Consider the following 19753-nt stretch of genomic DNA (forward strand, 5'->3'; position numbering starts at 1 on the left):
CATATTATGGCCGGGCTGGGAGATTGCAGTTTAGGCATAATTCAGTGACTGATCTTTCTTAGGCACAACACTCTTTTTGAAACAGATGAATGACCAAACTACTGAAAAAATGTCAACTTAAATGCAGAGCATTCTTCACAGTTGAAATGCCATTGCACAGGTGATAAGTGCTCCCTTGTTTTCTGACAGGATTTAAACCCACTACTTCTAAATTTGATTTAATTCCATTAAGCCTTTTCACTCAGACTCTTGATGATATCGGGTCACGTATTCTATCTACCATAAACAAGCTTGTTGAAAGAACCATTCCTATACATACTTTACTTACATGAATGTTAGACCTGTGGTGAAAAGTCTTACCTAAGTTTAGGCCGGTTTCTAATTCTCTGTCCAGTTTTTTTCCCCTAACATAATCATTTTTGACCTGTGGGGTCCCTCAAAGTAGAGTCCTGCACGCAAATTTGGCTGAAACGGGTGAAAAATATCCAACTGTGTCGGACACGGGTGCGGGTTGGGTCGGACACAGGGGAAACACGGGTCTAAACACAGGTTCTAAACAGTCACGTGCAAACGTAAAAATAGGCCTACGTTCCACTTTTTTAAAAAGCACAACTGCGCAAACGGCTCATTAGTTAACAGACGTAAAATATCAGCCAGCTGTTTTTTTTTCCGTTTATATATATATATATACAGAATCTGAATTAAAATGTGCATAAAATTATACCGCGCATACAGCTCAACTAATGCGATCGTTATAAAGGTGTTTAAACAACAATAGGCTACACTTCCACTTGCATGTATATTTGACAATCGGAATATCAGATATTTCATTCCATAGCTAAGACATTTGTGAATATGGGCCTAATCTAGGTTATCCAGGGTTGTTTTTTTTTAATTGCATCTGAAAGTGACTTTGTGTAGCTCATTCACATGTGTGCTCTGGCGCAGATCCGCCTCTCGCGATGCTCAGCTGTGAACCGTTCGACTTGAAGCACAACCTCAGACGGTGGTATGATTCGCTCTTTTGTTGTTCTGTTTTCTTTCAAGATCAAAAATACAACAAATGAAAGCATTTATCTGTATTTTCGACTGATGAGAACTATGCATATACATTCATAAATCAGTCAATTTTGTATTTTATTATGAGATATTTTATTCTAATGTGATCAGTGACTCAAGCACTGATGGACCAAAGAGCACGTATTTCGACATTTGCAGTAAAAACGTGAAATATAAATTCTCAGAAAATACATTTAATACCAATATATTGAAACGTCTGTTTATATACTCCATTAATAAAGGAGTCCAGACATTGGAAAAATATCAGTCCACATGCGTTTTATATTTAATATGAGGGAAATACACATGCATGCATGCGTGACACAAACATTTTTTAACTTTTAGGTAGCAAAATATGTTTTAGTAATTCTGTCAATTACACTAAGGTTGTTACATTGTGTGCTGTATATTTGCTTCCTATTTATTAAATACGGGCAATTGATTGATAAAACATTGATCAAAATGAAGATAAAATGTATAAAAAAAATAATATCTTTTAAAAAGAGTTTTCCATAAATAACTGGCAATAAAATTCTAAAAAGTGTGTCTAATGTGATTGGCTTAACTGATTTGATTTCGGGTGCGGGTCGGGTGTCATTTCTATTTCAAGCGGGTCGGGTCGGGTCGGGTCGGGTGCGGATTTTAATTAGTGCTGCTGTCGGAAAACGGGTCGGATGCGGTTTTAAGCACTGCGGGTACGGGCGGGTGCGGATTTACAAAATTGGACCCGTGCAGCTCTCTTCCTCAAAGCTCTTCTTGCCCATATTTTATTCTCCTCTATACTGATTTTTAATAAGCATTGCATATTGTTTCATTGCTATCCTGTCAACTCTCAAATTTCTGTGTCTTTTAGGCAAAGCAACATCAGTTATCTCAGTTCTTACCTCCCTGTGTCTGCAGGATATGAAAGCTGGGATGCCCTTAAACTTTTGATTTCAGTTTTAATGAGAGTAAGACTAAGGCAAAAGTGTTTTGGCCTGTACAGTAGCTACAGCAGGTACATGAAGCATAAATCAAATGTTGGGTATCATGGCTATGTTAAATCCTAAGTAAAAACCAAAAAGGGATGCATTTGATTCTACTTTGAAATATGATAATCAGATAAATGCAGTGGTAAACTAACTCTTAGCGAAGGTTAAGTGCTTTTTAGCCTTTTCAGAGTTTGAAAAAGATACATGCTTTTATCTCATCTCGTTTAGATCTGCAGTCACCACAGATCACTGTCTTAAGAACACAAAGGGGAGAATTAGAATTTCTGACATGAAGATGATGATGATGCCTCACAAACTTTTAAGCTTCTCCAGGCTGCAGTTTCTCGTTCATCAAAGATCTTCTGCATCAAACCAGTTCTCCCTCTCTCTCATCAAACACCAACTCGATCCTCAACAAACTGACACAGGACTCTCTCTTTCAGATGGGCGAGACATGCAAGTATCAAGTTTAGTCTTATTATTTGATGCAGTGAGAATTACTCACCTCTTTTCAAAAGATGTGTTGAAAATCAGGATGATTCATTCAGGCTGTTGATCTGCTGTATTGCAGATTTTGGCAAAACTGCATGATTTTATTCTTTATTCTGCTTAACTTTATTCTGCTTAAACTTTCCTAGTCATGCCGATTGTTGCTGCATGCTCTTAAATAATATTGGTCAGTATTAGAATATTATTATCCATGGCCAAGAGTGTAATATATCTTATTATAGTAGGATTTTGGCTTTTGGCTTTCTAGCAGTATCATCGTCAAAACATTGTCAGCTTCTCATTGGCCGGAAGTATGCCAAGGGGACGCAGTGCCTCGTTCCCTTGTCAGGGAACTAAAACTGTACCTACAGGTAATTAGGCTGCCCCTGAGCATTCACTTAAAATAACTGCAACCTATGCTTAAATAAGACTGCATAAAGAATTATTGTAGTGTGAAAATTATGGGTATACTTATAAAGAAAGACAAAGGAAAAAATATGCAAGCCATGACACCATTCTCCCCTCTTATGTAATCAGCCTACTTAGTGCCACAGTGAGTCGAATCTCGCTGCAGAACTATGGAACTACACATGCAATTACTATCAACACATGCATCCCTATTACTTCATGTTAAAGGACTTATGATTCATGTCTGGTGGAATGGGTGAAAAGTGTTATACCCTTTTACTCAAGCGCAGAATATTACAGTGAGGCAGTGCATGTAATAAGTATTCATATTTTATCAGCATGCATGTTCCCTTGGAATCTAACCCTGGATGACCCATAGCAAAAAGTCTGAATACTAAATGTCAAAGTGACATTTCAGGTTTTTTCATTTGACTAAATGTTAAAGTTATGTTGTGTCAGTCCTGTGTCTTGTGTTTCGCTCCCCATGTGTTCCATGACCCAGTTTTCCCTCATGTTTAATTATGTTTCATTAGTTCCAGGTGTGTCTCGTCATCCCATAGTCCAGTCATCTGTATTTAAAGTGTTTCATCCTCTTAGTATATTTGTCCGGTTTTGAATGTCATCTTTCCAGGTACAGTACGTGTGATTTTCCTGGTTCCTCAAAGATTATTGAAGTCTCCGTGTTTGAATTCAACTCCTCGTCTCCTCGTTCCACACTCCCTCACAGTAGTGTGCGTGACTTGTTGTTGTCGTTTTGTTTTGGCTTTGTTGTTATGGGATTTGAAGTGTAGGAAAACATATTTTAAAGCATTTAAGCATAAAGGGTAATGCACTTATTACATACCTTTATCACTTCTGCTCTTAAAGGTGGAGGACATTATTTACATTCATTGATCTGGCAGATGCTTTTATCCGAAGTGCATCAATATTATTATTATCTACCAGCTCACAACATAATGCACAATAAATTATTCATACTGACCTTCCTGTTCCTGATGCTTAACACTGCTTTGCACCTTGTAAACCTTCTTTTTATTTTTACTTCGATGAAGTCCTCTGGACTTTGATAATAAGACAGTTTTTTCTGTAGTGAGCCTGGCCTGTTGGTGTTTCTGAGCTTATCAGTGCATCAGTCCTACTTTTTTATACATTTATGCAAGTGAAAAACTTTACAATCAAAGTGTCTAAATCACAGACTTTCTATTCATTACCCCCCCCCCTCCCAATCTAGATGATTTAGATTCTCGTTTTTAAAACCATGCAGCATTTTGTTTGACAGAGTGAGAATCCAATGCTTTTATTTGAGTCTAAACCCCTGCCTTTTGCTTGCTTTCTTATGCAATGAGATAATCACTGCGACTATGCCTGCATCTCTGCTTCTCTCAGTTCAATCAGCAGTGCGTCTCATCTGACGTCATCATCACCTTTTAACTGTGAGATTTATTTCTACTGTAATAGAATATTGAAGAAACAATGCAGACACTGACTGCTTTTTGCCAGATATATCTAAACTTCATCCCTCTCTTTTTTTTCAGCGGAGAAGGAGATTGTTAGTTAATAACAGCTTAAATTGACAGACAAATAAATATTGGCCGAGAAAATATTTCTGGGAAAGAAAACAACAGCATACAGTTTTGGAGGTGCATAAAATACAGAATTGTATTTTATTTTTTTCTGGCATATAAACAGCTATATAAGATTCACAGAATATTTCACAGTATCCCAGCTTCTGTAACATATTCTGTGAATTAGACGAGAGCCTGTAGTTTATCACTGACTAAAGCTGCAGCTCTTTTGCTTTTCACTAATTAGATCACGTCTGTTTGAAATGCACATTATTATTATTTTTTCTCTCCCCCAGCACATATACAGGATTAGTTTGTTCATCAGCGCCCTGATTGTTCTGTGAAGATAAGCCTCTTTTAAACCAGTTAAAAAGGGGAGAATAAAAAGGATCTTCGGTGTCTGGACGGGTTTGCAACACAGCTTGACAGAGCTAGTTATGTAACTGTCATGGAGCTTAGACGTAAAACCGAGGAAAAATAAGGTTTTTCCACATTTGAAGGTCAACCAAATTCGGTTTAAATTCCGTTTAAAACGACCTTTAAAATGCAAGCGATTTAACAACAATGCTTAATCATTATTATGTTCTTTTCCAAATTTAAGGGGCAAGGATTTAAAAAAAGTCACATGCGTTTGATTAGGGAGACTTACAAAATGTGCAATGCCAGGGGGCTCCAGAAATAGAGTCGGGAACCCTACAAGACTGCAAATGCTATTTGTGCTAATACATTGCAAAAATCATTTTTGAATAAAAAAATCTAAATGCAAAATAACACACATTTTAATGACCCTTTTGTGCATAATCAACATTTGTACATAGAGGTCCCTGCCCTGTGCTGAAGCTATTTTAACCATCTTTTGGCAAGCTTTCTTTCTGTTCATGGTTGCTTGTGATTTGCATATAAGTCTCAACAATGCATGAAAGAGACAGAAGGAAAAGAGAGATATAAAAAACGCTGCCCTCAAAGAGAAGCCTGGGAATGTTCCCACTGTGCAGAGATAAAAGGCAAACAGACATCTCATATCATCATTTTTTTTTTCGTGCACCATTTGTTCCATTACAGGCAAGCAGACTGTCAGATGAGATCTCCTGGCAGATTCAGCCTTTGAGGTGCTGCGCTGTGCTCTCATTAGGGACAATCTAAGCACTGAGCTGCTTTGAAGTCCGTGAGCTGAGAATGAGATAAATGCATTGGAGATGACGCAGCTACTTCAGTCAAACATTCACAGCATCTGAGAGAGATACACTTCCCTGTACCTTCTAGATTTCATTTGAAAAAAAAAAAAACAGCAACAGGAAGAAATCATTTTTAGTTCAAAAACACATTCCGCCTCTGCAGCTTTGACATCAGTGATCAGTTATGCGTAAGGGATTCAAAATTATGTTCTCCTTAATTCATACATTTCCCTCTTTATTTATTTTGCAATTTACTGCAGTATAGACAATACAGAACATGCTCGTGCTGATGGTCATGAATAATAATATATATATTTTTTAATCTAACATTAGGGTTTTGCACAAGAATTATTTTTATAATAGAGTATATTTCAGAAATTGCCAGTGTACCAATCATATATCACAATACTATACTAGATACTGTATATATATACCCTTGTATTTCTCTTGTGCTTTTATCTGTTGGTGAATGTAATGGTTGGAATCTGAAAATGGTGAGAGGTGATTCTATTTGTATATGCATGTCTGTTCACCCAGTGTTTTTTTTACTTTTTTACGGTTACTTGTTATAATCAATAATGCTTTTTATCATAAAATTGCATACAGCAATCACAGTTTTGGCTATAGAAAGTCTGTTTGGAAGCTATCTGGCTATTCTTCTTTCATCGCCACTACTTTGTTGAGCCATGGGTTAATGTGATTGAATGTTATCAGTATGTTTCCCCAAGATGAATGTCTCCTCTAATGAGTTTTGCAAAACCCATCAAACACTTTCATCTGGTGTTTTTGACAGCAGGTCATGGGAGCCGTTTGGATGATGCCTTATTAGTAAACACAGACAGTAATGGTCCTTGACTTTGACTTTGCTGAGTATGCTAAATTAGGGTGTTTTTACAGCAATTTGCCAGCAGAAAAAAGACAGACTGTTGCTTAGGGGCTTCATCTAATGCAGGTCGTAATGAATACAAATTGAAATGGTGGACCACGGTAAGCATAATTTGGGAGTAGTCCATCAGAAAAGTGCCCTGTCAGTAGAAAGAGTAGGCTCAGTATTTATGAAAGACTGCAGGTGTAGGTACCCTAATGATACCATCAGTAACCGAGAAATAAGGAAGGAAGTGTTGTGTCAGAAAAGCGCAAATAGGTTACCGCGCTCTCATCATTAACTTTTTAAAAAGGGAAGTCTTTAAAGGTGCATTAGGAAAGATTATTATAAAAACATAGAACAACTACAGAGATTCTGCAGTAAATAAGGAAAAGCAACCAACAAAGCCTGTGCAACAACTATAACTATTAGCTATAGACAGATATGCTGTGCACAGAATAGCCTTGGCTAAAGAACACATGAAGACATGTTACACTCAATTAGGTCTGTCCAGTTACATGCAAGATACAGTAACACTTTATTTTACACTGTCCTTGTTACAGTGTAATCATGCATTTAAGTACTGAGTAATATTAATTAAGTACATGTACTGTACTTACTATATGGTTAGGGTTGGGATTAGAGTTTGGCTTTGGAAACATGCTAGCAAGATGCTAGTCACTTGCTTGCTGGAAACATGCTATTTACATGCTTATCATGCTCATGACATGCTAGTCACTTGCTAATCATGCTAACAACATACTAATCACTTGCTAATCATGTTAAAAACATGCCGGTCACTTGTTAATCATGCTAACAACATACTAGTCACTTGATAATCATGCTAACAACATGCTAGCAATAAGCTAGTCATTTGCTAATCACGCTAATAACATGCTAGAAACATGTTAACAAAATGTTAAAGACATGCTAGTCACTTGCTAATCATGCTAGCAGGATGCTACTTGTTAATCATGCTAACAACATGCTAGTGACATTTTAGTCACTTGCTAATCATGCTAGGAATATACTAGTCACTTGCTAATCATTCTGGAAACATGCTAGTGACTTGCTAATCATGCTAATGACATAAAAGTGACTTGCTAGTCATGCAAGCAACATGCTAGTCACTTGTTAATCATGTTAGCAACATGCTAATCACTTGTTAATCATGCTAACAACATGATATTGACATGCTAGTCACTTGTTAATCCTGCCAACAACATGCTAGTCACTTGCTAATCATTCTAGCAACATGCTTGAAACATGATAACGACATACCAGTAACTTGCTAATCATGCTAGTCACTATTTTCAAATTAGTTAAAACTGAAAACCCTCAAACTTTAAGCTTTTAAAACTACGTCTAACTTCCTGGCTAGGCTTTTTCATGCCAACTTAAAGTTTGCCTACAAACTTTACTATGTAGTTGTTATTATAATATTAAGTATATATGACATGTAACATTTATTAATAAGAACAAAGCCTAGCCCAATTGCAAATGTTTTTGCTCCAATTGTTATATCTTTTCTACAAATCCAGTCACTCGGAGACACTCGGCCTGAACTTGTCCCATAGGCTGCTCTGCCCATGTCAGTGTATCTGGGATTGTGCTCTTGCTGGGTGTTTTTGCTTGAGAAATGACTGCTCCTTGTGATTCCTCTCTTAGAAGCCACATGCTTTTCCCAGTCTGCAGTGTTGTTGAGGGACGTGCAGATTGTACAGTACAGCCATGTTGTTTTTCATTTGCTTGATTTTCTGACTCCTAAATCCTTTGATGTTCGGATGGGAGAAATATTTTGTTTTTCCCCTCCTCCTTTCCAGAGTACTTTCATAGTAGCCACAGCACACTCCACCTCACTTTCTGTTTGCAGGTATCTTAGACTACTGGTAATGTGTGTGAAACCGTACTTTATAAAGTGTACAACAGTACTGTGGCTCGTTATCAGACATAACAGTGTCTGGAATTCGGTGGCGACTGAATGCTTCTTACTGGGCTGTAATGACTCTGTTGACTGTGGCGACATTGAGATGTGCTGCTTCACTCAGTGTTGGGGAAGCTACTCTGAAACTGTAGCTTGACCTGCTACTAGCTACTTGTAAAGTTATTTAGTTAAGTTATATTCAAGCTACCCTTCTGAAAAAGTAGCTAGCTATACTACAAGTTACTATCAAAAATTAGCTGGCTACAGCTGGCTTTTTTAGTTATTATTATATTATTATTTTACAATGAACATTACAAATAACTGAATAATTGTTAATGAAGAATTATAATGAAGTTATAAGTAAAATATTTGAGGTTTAAAACATAGTGTGATGCAATCATGATAATTTAATGTAGGCTGAATTCGGGATCTGAATTCAGGAAGGAAGGATCTCTTTCATCATGGGAAAACACAATTCTATGGCCCTGAGGAGCAGCTCTCCAGCAATGGGCAGGTTTTCTGTTTCAGGCCAGTATTGTTCTGGATGAGTTAAGCACAGTTGGAGTTTGCCTTCTGATTCTTTATTACATTCAGCCTGGCTTCTGTAGCTGAATAGCTTCACATTACAGCATCCATAAAAACTTTAACATACTCAAATTATCCTTTCTTGCTTCTGTGAATATGTGTTTCACACGAGCTGTTGATATTGTGTCTGAATTACGTACCCAGTACTGCCAGTACTGAGAATCGAACAAGTCTAACTCCAACCATTAGGCCACGTTTCACAATGGAGTTTGCCAGAAACCTGAGGTAGTATCCAGTTTTGTGAATACCCTGGCTTTTGCAAATATTGTGAATGCCTGTTCAACAGCCAGGAGGATAATTATTACTTGTCACACCCACTTATTTACATGAGTCAAATCAATGCACAGCTGGATTTTTGTCTAGGGTCTTGGGCTCTACAACCATGCTGATACACCACAGGGTGGGTTGAGTCAACATTGGAAATCACCCCCATGTCCTCCATGCATTTCAGCTACACTCACACCTACACTTACACTCATGTTTGGATGTCCTCCTTTTGTGTTTCTGTGTGGAATGCGTTGTATCAGTGTGAGGAGACCTAATAGTGGCTTAGACCCGGCAACTTAGTCCTGTTTTATTTTGTATGCTTAATTGACCTTTAAATTGTTCTTTAACATCCATTCTATGCTGAAAAGCTGAAGAGTCCTGTGATTTATCTTGGAAAAGCTTCTGCTTGGAATTGACCTATCAGTAAGCCCCTCCCCTCGGACGCAGATGGGCCAATGGTTTTCGTGTATCAGTTGCAGGGGGAGCAGAACTTTAAGTTTCTTCACCATAGAGAAACATTGGAAGATCTGAAGCTTGCATGTATTTGATGATGTTTATGTGACAAAAATGGGAAAACAATGTGCCTGGGGTACTTATAACACTGATCCCTGGTATCCTGAGAGGATGGGCAATATCAATTATTTTTTTACATTTCCTAAAAACAAAACAGAGCAAAAAAGCATTCAATCCCAATCACAATGAAGACGAAAACGTTCATTTTCTGGTTGCCATATTCTCATTAAATTGCAATTCTCATCTGCTCAAACAGAACGTTAATATCATCTTGTGCTTTAGCAAGGGTTCTCTGGATGAAGCTGATGCTAAAGTTAGTGAGTCAATGCTAACGCACAAAAAAAATAGCAAACTGTTCTAACATCACGTACACAAAAACGAAGGTCTACATTTCAGTGCCTTTCCATATTAAACTGGTTAAATGTAAATTAATGTAATTTTACTCTATGGTACATGAACAGTGTTGATCCGGGATGTTGTCGTTACAATAACAACTGTAACATGGGACTTCTCCTGTTTGCACTGTGATTTGTATTTTTACAAATTTATTTTGAAATATTTTATATATCCTTCCATGGCATATTTAAGTCCCACTTGAATGATGGTCCTTCTGTGTCGAAAATGTATCAAAAACCTCTTGGGACAAGGTTTTCACACTGACAGCTGTCATTGTAAGACAGTAGCAACTCCGTTTGTTTGTCCAAGTAAGCAACAGTAACTAAGCAGGACGGGGCTTACCTGTTGTAGCAATAAGCTTCTATAGTCTTTCGGGCAAAGAATTGACTCATGTCTTTATTCAAATTTCAACCATTTACTGAATGTTCTTGTAAAATAAACAGAAACAAAAAAAAACTCTGCTGTTGCTTTGTCTATCTTTCTTTCTTAAAGGGAGCGCCCTTCCTTAGTTAGGTGCTTAAAGGCAATCCAATAAGAGAGCAAACCATTACAAAATAAAGATGGGGGGGGGGGGGGTAACTAATGTAAATATAAATCTAAACATATTAAAATCATATCTACTCAAACACTTCTAACTTTAATGTTAATTGTAATTATTTTAATTATGGCTCTTACATTACTGATAGGTCAATTGATGTAACAGCAGCCGCTGTGTCCGACATTCAGCCAAAGGTTCCCCTACCAGTCAAACATTTGACTGAATTTGTTGCTTGTTATCTTAAAATCCCTTTGATTTAAAAGAAACATGGTGACTCAGTAGTGCTGATCACAGTGGTTAATAGAATGAAGTTTGTTAATAGAATGCCTAGACTCTGCTAGGCAGTGCTGGAATGGTTTTGAATGATTTTTTTAAAGAAAACTGATATAATAAGGAGAGCGCAGGTGTGTACATTTGTTTATAATATGATTTTCTTTCTCCAGGAGATTACGTGGTTCTGACCGTCTTCTTTGACTTAAGCAGAAGAATGGGTTATTTCACCATCCAGACATATATCCCTTGTACCTTGATCGTTGTTCTGTCCTGGGTTTCATTTTGGATCAACAAGGATGCAGTACCAGCCAGAACTTCTTTGGGTAAGACTCTCTGTTTACATTCTACATGATAAACAAACTTTGTGTTATGAAACACAAGTTTTTTCTGTCTTTTTATATACAGTAAATATAAACGTCCTTAAAACAAATTCACTTGAGAATAAAAATTATGTGTAAATTTAAAAAACGTAATTAAGATCTCATCTTGTCTTACCTATAAACACCATTTGTCTTATTCAGCAATTGCAATGACTTCTGACGTCAGTGTTTTACCCTGAATTATTTGCTATGCTGAAACAAAAATATAAATATCAGACCTAAACTCTTAATTTTTGTTTAATATGTAATTTAAGTCTTCTAGATGTGCAAAATGATGGGCAGTTACACACCAGTCTACACCAACTTATTGGCAGATGGCACAAGCTCTGCCCACCGAGGTGTTGCATCAATGATGCCTCATAATGGAGCACTCACAGTTCCGATCGTTTGCTCTCCTGTTGCCAGTCCTTAGTCAACCACACCCTTTCTGCCACATACTGGCCTCCCTACTCAAGCCAGTAAACCGTCCGGCCTGTAGCACCCCATTCCTGGAGAGGTAGTCTGCTACTGCCATCTGTGCCCCCATCTTGTGGCCCACCTTGAACTGAAAGGACTGTAGTGCCAGATACCAACAGGTGATCCACACGGTGATGTCCTGCACATGCAGTGTTTGGCCTAAGTATTCTGTCTAAGATGGTGGGTGTGGGTTCCATGAAGATCCTGAAAGAAAGCATCACAAATGGGTGTAATCAAAATGTGTTTGGACTGAGGCAATAAGTAGATGCACCACCAATCCAGGGTTCATTTTAAATTGCTGCTGTATGTGAGCAATACAACTGGCAAGACTACATCTGTAAATTCATCTTGCAGTTTGGCAAGTGAGCTAAGAGAGTGAGAGGTGATCCTATTGTGGAAGCGATGAAAACAATTGCACTTTGAATTCGCCTTTCAAAAAGTTTTGAAGACTGCCATCATCAGTGCATTCAGAAACTTCTCCTTCCATTGTTTAAGGAGGTTGAGATGGTACACTTGACATGCCCTGCTCCCAGAACGCCCACCACACACCAGCTTATTGGTAGAGAGAAGACAAAGTGATGAAGCCAATCAGAAGATATGGGCATTGTTAGAAGGCCATGATGGTCAGAGGCCAATGGGCAAATGTTTTCCCAGGAGGTCTCCCATCAAGGTACTGACCAGGCTCAACCCTACTTAGCTTCAGTGGGTGACCAGTCTTGGGCTACAGGGTGATATGGCTGCCGGCAGGTTCCCGAGTTCAGTTGGAAAAAAGTACTATACTGAAAAGGGCTGAAATGTACCTGAAAGTACTGAAGTGTTCTTAACATCCGAACCCCACCTACCATGTCCCTGACTTTTTTCCAAAGAGGCATCTGCACATAGACTCTCCCTAAATAATTGTAGCTAATCCTTCCCTAAAATTAGCATTTGCCAGAGGCACTAACCACCACCTTTACTCTATGCATTTGTCCCCAGACAAGCAGACAGGCACCAGGGGGTAGTCCACCACATCCCTGTGTACACATCAGTCTTTAATTTCATGACTGGACAATGATCCTGGAAATGACCTGGGTCCGCACATTGCTGGCAGCCTGAACTGGCTCCCCCACTGCCATAATGGCAGGAAGGTGGCAATACTCTGGTGAAGAGAGAGAGTAGCTGAAAAAGGAGAGGTGGAAGCCACTGTTCCAGACTTGTCCCCAAATGAAACAGTAAGGGAGGCATGCTACTGCACAACCTGGGTAGAGGGAGAGGTTGAGGGTTGAGAAGAGGAAGGGAGTAAGGGAAGGACTGGAGAGGTAATGCAGGAGAAAGGGGGGAGAAAGGGGGCACATCAGGTGGTGGCACTGGACCCATTTGGCTACATCTTTTCGAAGCTCAGCAATGAGCTGGACCACCAGATTGGCAGGTGTCACAGACCTGCTGGATCATCACAAATGGCTGACTGTTTTTTCCCCAGTTCGATGGATGCACTGCTGCTTTTGCTCTAGGGTGTGATCCAAACAGGATGACCTGCTTGAGATTCATAATCCAGGAAGTTCTGCATGGTTATCTGTTGAGATGCTACTCCGGACACCAGCAGATGAGGCATGCCTGTCACTGAGCATGCAGCCATCCACATGCCTCTGCTGTCTTCTCGAATGACACTACAAATGCATCTAGTTTATCCTGTGGACCATTTTTGCTGAGTGGCACATGGGTAACAATGGACTCTGTCTACAGCCCTGCCTTTCTGGCTCATCATGCTCCACAGCATCTGCCAGTTCATCCCGGGTTTCAACACCACTGTCGCAAGTTTGGAGTTGTGCTAAGAAGAAGGTCTGAAGTCCAGGGAGTGAAGGCTTCATCCTCAGATTGTGAGCCAGAATTTCTACAATAGCAGAAATTCAAAAAATCAGACTTGGATCTAATTGGATCTTTTCATTCAAGATGACTCAGTGTCCCGTTTGGTTTTCTCCTTGAGCACTGCTGAGCTTGGATGCACTAGCACAGGATTCACCCGAGGCAAAATTGTATGACTTTACACCAGAGGTGTCAAACTCAATTCCTGTAGGACCAGAGCCCTGCAGAGTTTAGATTCAACCCTAATTAAACACACCTGATCCAACTAATCAAGCCCTCCAGGCTTATTTGAAAACTACCTGGTATGTGTGTTGGAGCAGAGTTGGAACAAAACTCTGCAGGGCTCTGGCCCTCCAGGAATTGAGTTTGACACCCCTGCTTTACACCAATGGGCCTCCAACCAGAAGCCCTTTGAAGAGTATAGATTTTGTGTCATTTCTAGATGAACCTCCTACCTTTCAGGAAAGATATGGTTTCTCTGTCCCAGTGCAGGTTTTGGCATCCTCAGCTGAAGATATGGAGGCTTTGGATTTGGCCCTATTCTGACTCTTTAAGTGATTATTTCTTTTAGTCTTGTCTTTGTACAGTGGGATATAGCCAAACCACAAACATGACCTTGCTATGTAAAAGATACATATCACAGATAACCTCACTAATCCATATGCAACAGATATTGAAATCTCCTTGTTCTTATTTGAGTATTATTTACTTTGCTCCCCAGGAATCACGACTGTGCTTACCATGACCACTTTGAGTACCATTGCTAGGAAGTCCTTACCCAAAGTGTCGTACGTCACCGCTATGGACCTCTTCGTATCAGTGTGCTTCATCTTTGTTTTCGCCGCTCTGATTGAGTACGGAACGCTCCACTACTTTGTGAGCAACCGCAAGCCCAGCAAAAACAAAGACAAGAAGAGGAAAAATCCTGTGAGTACACTTCCGGAACAAGTCATTATCGATGAATTATCGACTACCAATACAACATTATAAAGTCTTTTAACTACTAGTATTTCTATTTACTACTAGTATTTCTAATTCTAAGATTAGCCTATTTGAGAACTGCAATTGTTAGGGTTTTTTAGGGTTGGGATTAGCTGCTAACTTTAAAGTCTATTCAAGATTGAGTTCTTCAAAGTACTCCAAATAATAACACTCTTCCACAAGTTAGCAAGCTACCTAGACAGCATTTCTAGGCTCAGTGTGCTCCCAATGTGAAGATGATATCTCGCTTTGGTAAAATTCTAAGGCAGCTTCACTTCTGGATGAGAATGATATTACTTTGAGTTCAGTGTCGGATATTTTATGTTTAAATGCATAAATTGAGTTTTGTAGTTAAATAAACCTGCCTAAAAAGCTGCCAGAAAGTGTCCAGAAGGCATGTGAATTATGTGTAATTGGTACAGTTTTGTGTTTTTAGCTTAGCAATTAAGTCTTTATTGTTAACTCTGTAGGAATCCACTTTGAGTGCTTTGTGTGAGGAAAGCAATTTGTGATGCAGCTAAGAGTGATCGTTGATTGTCTATGAAGAGCATTTCTAATCAGTCACTAATGGGTTTCCATTACACCTGAGTAGGCGGTACACCATGAGACAGCTCACTAGGTTTTGGAACATAAGTGTCCATACTAGAACCTTTTTCTCTGAACTTCCTCTACATGTGGTCAGATTTGCAATCGTGGACCACCTCTGTCAAACAGTGTCACTGAGCAGTGATGTCCTTAATCTGAATCATTTCAGCAGCACATTTGAAGTGCAGCCTTAGATTTTCATCTCAGCAGGGCGTTCATATCCGTAGTGTGAGGAGGGCTGATCTCAGCAAATGGGTCGTTCCACTTTCAGATGATTAAAGGGGTGCCAGAAATGTCTTATTTGATTAGGGGGTTTAGAATATCAGGCAGATTAATGAGTAATGATTTTCAAACTACATTCGACAGTTCGGTTCCCAGTCAAAGGCACGCTCTGAAGTAAAACTCTTCAAATAAAAGACCAAGAAGCTTTTGCTGAAGAAGAGTTTTGATCCCTGCAGAGTTGAAGAGTACCAGTCTCCTCCTTAGATGATTATGTTCGTCTTTTGTTCTTTGGTAGTGATTGTTTGCCCTTATGTGATTAATTCTGGCAGTTCTAATAGTTTACACTATATGTGATTGCATTTTAGATCATATGTGAAATTAATGCACTTTGTAGATGTGTTTTCCTTAGGAATGAGCAGTCATTTCTAGTCTGTATTTTAAGATATGCAGTGAACCTCTTAATATATGCTGCCTTGCACACCCTTCATCTGTGTCTATATATGTGTGTGAGGTTGGAGTAATCTGTTCTCTTTCCACTTTCAGATACTTTTTTGCATTATACTGTATGCCCGTTTTATGTTGTTGTTGTTGTTTGTTTGTTTGTATTTGTTTGTTTCAATTTCAAATTTTCTTTTGTTTCCTGTGTGGACAAAAGCTCCTGCGGCTCTTTTCCTCAAAGGTATATTGCTCATGTAAAGTTCACTAATAATGCATGTTTCTGCATTCTGCGCAACCACACTGCTCTTGTGTCTGGTCTTTAGATTCACTGCACTAACATCTAGTCAGTTTAGCACTGAACCTCCTGTGCTGTGAATAGCAGTGGGGCACACTCACCTCTTATTTTACTTCAATGCAATAAAACCACAGCGATGGCTGAAAGACTTGCTTTATTTTTTTAATTAAAAAGTGGCCGCCTTCCTCCTTCTCTGTGTGTTTGAGGCTTTAAACCTGACAGAAATAGTCGACAGAGCCTTAACAGCTTGAAACAGACAACCACACTGATTAGCTTTATCCCAATTAAAGAGCATGAGCCCAATGGCTTTGGCGGATTTAGCCATAGTTATCTTTTAAAAGTCAATGTGCATGAGGGCACAGGCCTACATTTAGCTTCTATTAAGAATTAAAAGATAGTTCTCAAGAATTCGGAAAAAAAGAAAATAGATCAATGTGAAATTAACATACCAGACTATTCCAGTGGTTCTCAACTAGTTTTGCTTCAGGACCTTGATTTTAAAAAATGTGACAAATTATTCATTTTCTATACAAATTACATCTTAAATTTTGCCAAATTGATGTGAGTATGCACATAACTGTGTATTCCTTACTTTGTTCTAATTATGAATTTCTAGTAGGCTATTCTAAGTAAGTGATTTTATCATATTACATATTAATGTGTTTATTGTTTCCTCCTGCGATCCTTTCAGATGTACAATCTATTTTTGTATCACAGCCCACCAGTTGTGATCCACAGTTCAAAACAAAATAAAATCATAAATGTAGATAAATAATGTAAGACGGAAGAGGAACTTTCTCTTTGAAGGTTGTCGTATTTCATTCAGTTAAAGCTGTGAATTCCACTGTATTTGTTTCTTTCCACATAGCAAGCTATTTGTGCTCTTGTGCTTTCCAAACGCTTCTGCGAAACCCTTTGAGAAGCGAGTCACATGACCTGTTTCCGCACAGCCTCAGGTGGCTCTGTCCTAAATGCTGCATAACGTGCACCCGGAGAAGCCAGCGTGAACAGCTGGTCATGCTTCGTTTTTCAAAGGGATCTGAAGCACTCTTCCAGTGCTGGGCAAAATGATTGTGAATCCAGAAATGTGGATATGTCCCAATGATCCCATGGTTTTGATGGGAAATATTTACATGGAGGTCTCATAACATTTGTGTATTGCAAGTGCGTTTTTAGACTTATATTTTAGTACTGATGCTGGCCAAGATTTAAGACTGAAAGTATATAATATCATATTATTTAGCAGTTCTGTGTTGACACTTAGTACCATGTTAGACAGAAGCCATGTGGTCTCACATGGGAAATGTTGCTGTAGTGACTTACATGAAGTGGCCTTAACTACTGTGTACTTACATTTAAATTAATAATTTGGTACAATGCACTTATTGTGTACATACATGTTTGTACTCACATTTTAAAAATACCTGCATGTAATGTGTTTTGCAGTAAAATATGAACAACATAAGTACATTGCACTTATTTTCTGATGTATGTGCATAGGATTTAACGCCACTTAATAAAAAGTGGGACCCCATTCTAGTAAATAAATAATAAAGTTATGCTTTATTTTTGCATGGTGCATATACTAGTGTAATATAATCATTGCACAACAAATATAAAACACAGGCAGATAAATGTGCAAAGAAAAACCATATACATAATTTACTTTTTAAGTATTAAAGAAAGAAAGCAAAATCAAGAAGCCTGTTTTACAGCCAACTATTGCACTCTACCTGCAATATTAGGTGCAAAGTATCCACTGACAGACGTTTGAACGCAGCCCCTGACAGCTGGTCGAGATGTCGGACTCTTACTGTTTCTGTTTTCTCTTCTAAAAGCAGGCCCCCACTGTGGACATTCGCCCGCGTTCGGCCACCACCATCCAGATGAACAACGCCACCCACATGCAGGAGCGGGACGAGGAGTACGGCTACGAGTGTCTGGATGGGAAGGACTGCTCCAGCTTCTTCTGCTGCTTTGAGGACTGTCGCTCAGGAGCGTGGCGGCACGGCCGCTTGCACATCCGTGTCACTAAGATAGACTCTTACGCCCGCATTTTCTTTCCTACTGCATTTGGTCTATTCAACGTAGTTTACTGGTTTTCCTATCTCTATCTTTAAAATATTTAGAAAAAAATAGGTTGGCCTTATTTTATGTTACAGATTCCAGCAAGACCCTTTCTTGGAAACATGCACCCACTGAAATAAAAATTAGTTGCATTGTGTTGTTGTTGTTTTACCATTCTATGTAAGGTTTTTTTGTTTGTTTGTTTGTTTTTTTTACGTGAATTTTAGGATGTTGTGTGTGTGTGTGTGTGTGTGTGTGTGTGTGTGTGTGTGTGTGTGTGTGTGTGTGTGTGTGTGTGTGTGTGTGTGTGCGCATTTATGTAATGTGTTATTGTCAGTTTGTCTATGTTTACATCTTTTTTTTTTTTTTTTTTTTTTAAGTAAAAATACATTGTGCATAAAGCAAAAGTTGTAGCAAAAAAGAAAACAAAAAAGCGCAGACGGGGAGGTCGATGAAAACCTGCATCTGTAAGATTATTCCTGAATCGTGTAGAGCAAACAGGAGAAGATCTGAGGACTGCATGCCTACATGTCCTTTTAGCCCCTAAAGAGCAAGCACTAAAGAGATTTTGGGAAACTTCTTCAAATGCATGGCTCTCAGGCCTATGTGAGGTAAAAGCAATCAATCAAATATAAATAAATGTGTCAGAGAATTTCTTTGTATACACTCGTATTTGCTCTTATTATTTGTGCGTTCTGTGGTCACGGCTGGTAAAACGTACAGATGTTGTAAATAGATGAATACTGTATAATGTAGTGATCATACTGCATGCACCTTTTAGGCCAAAAATGAGCAAAAGTCTTCTATTGTCATCAATTAATGAAAAGCAAAAAAGGGTCAGGAAAGCTTAACTAGAACCGTTCAGGCTACATTTTACATCATTTCTTGCCACTATTAGATGTCATTCATTCCCACAGTAAATACACAATGATATTATTACATGTATAAATAAGTACTGTATTAATTTTTTTGTATAATTTTGGGTATCAGTATGAGCCTCCTTTCCATTCTTGGATATATAACAAAATTAGTAATATACACATGTAACAGAATGTTGTCCAAAAAAAAAATGTCTTTATGTATTTTTATTTTTGATTCGTGTATTAATTTATGTTGTAATAATACATTTGGCTCAAACGTAGGAGGAGGGTCACGCTTGCACTCAATACTATACATTTCAGTTGACAAAAAACTAAACTGCTTATTTCAGTGAGTTGAGTAAATAATCTGTAGATGGATATGTTTATGTGTGTGTTACTCAGCTTCAGTTTTGTTGCATTTAGAAAATGACATGCATGCATGTAGTAAATATTATATTTAGACAGAGCATTAACATGAATACATGGGAAACAAATTACAAACTGTCAATAATAAAATGTAACATATGCAAGCACGACCAACTTTCTATTTTAATAACCCATTAATTTCAGAAATCTCACCCCAGGTTAGTAACTATGCC

General features: G+C 38.4%; 1 protein-coding gene across 4 annotated transcripts in view; it reads left to right on the plus strand.

Moving 5' to 3' along the window:
* LOC132117561 (gamma-aminobutyric acid receptor subunit gamma-2-like) overlaps window positions 1-18521 on the plus strand; it is a 47219-nt gene extending 28698 nt beyond the window's left edge. The window contains exons 7-10 of one of the 4 annotated variants that reach the window (XM_059526926.1): window positions 11199-11351; window positions 14428-14633; window positions 16150-16173; window positions 18069-18521. In XM_059526926.1, coding sequence (XP_059382909.1) covers window positions 11199-11351; window positions 14428-14633; window positions 16150-16173; window positions 18069-18347 — 662 coding nt within the window. In that variant the 3' untranslated portion in view covers window positions 18348-18521. Of the gene's footprint in view, window positions 1-11198; window positions 11352-14427; window positions 14634-16149; window positions 16174-18065 lie in introns of all 4 variants that reach the window. The other 3 variants (XM_059526925.1, XM_059526927.1, XM_059526928.1) reach the window with 3 other exon arrangements.
* Window positions 18522-19753: the final 1232 nt, after the last annotated feature.

This window comes from Carassius carassius, chromosome 36 (assembly GCF_963082965.1).
Source record: "Carassius carassius chromosome 36, fCarCar2.1, whole genome shotgun sequence".
NCBI lineage: Eukaryota > Metazoa > Chordata > Actinopteri > Cypriniformes > Cyprinidae > Carassius > Carassius carassius.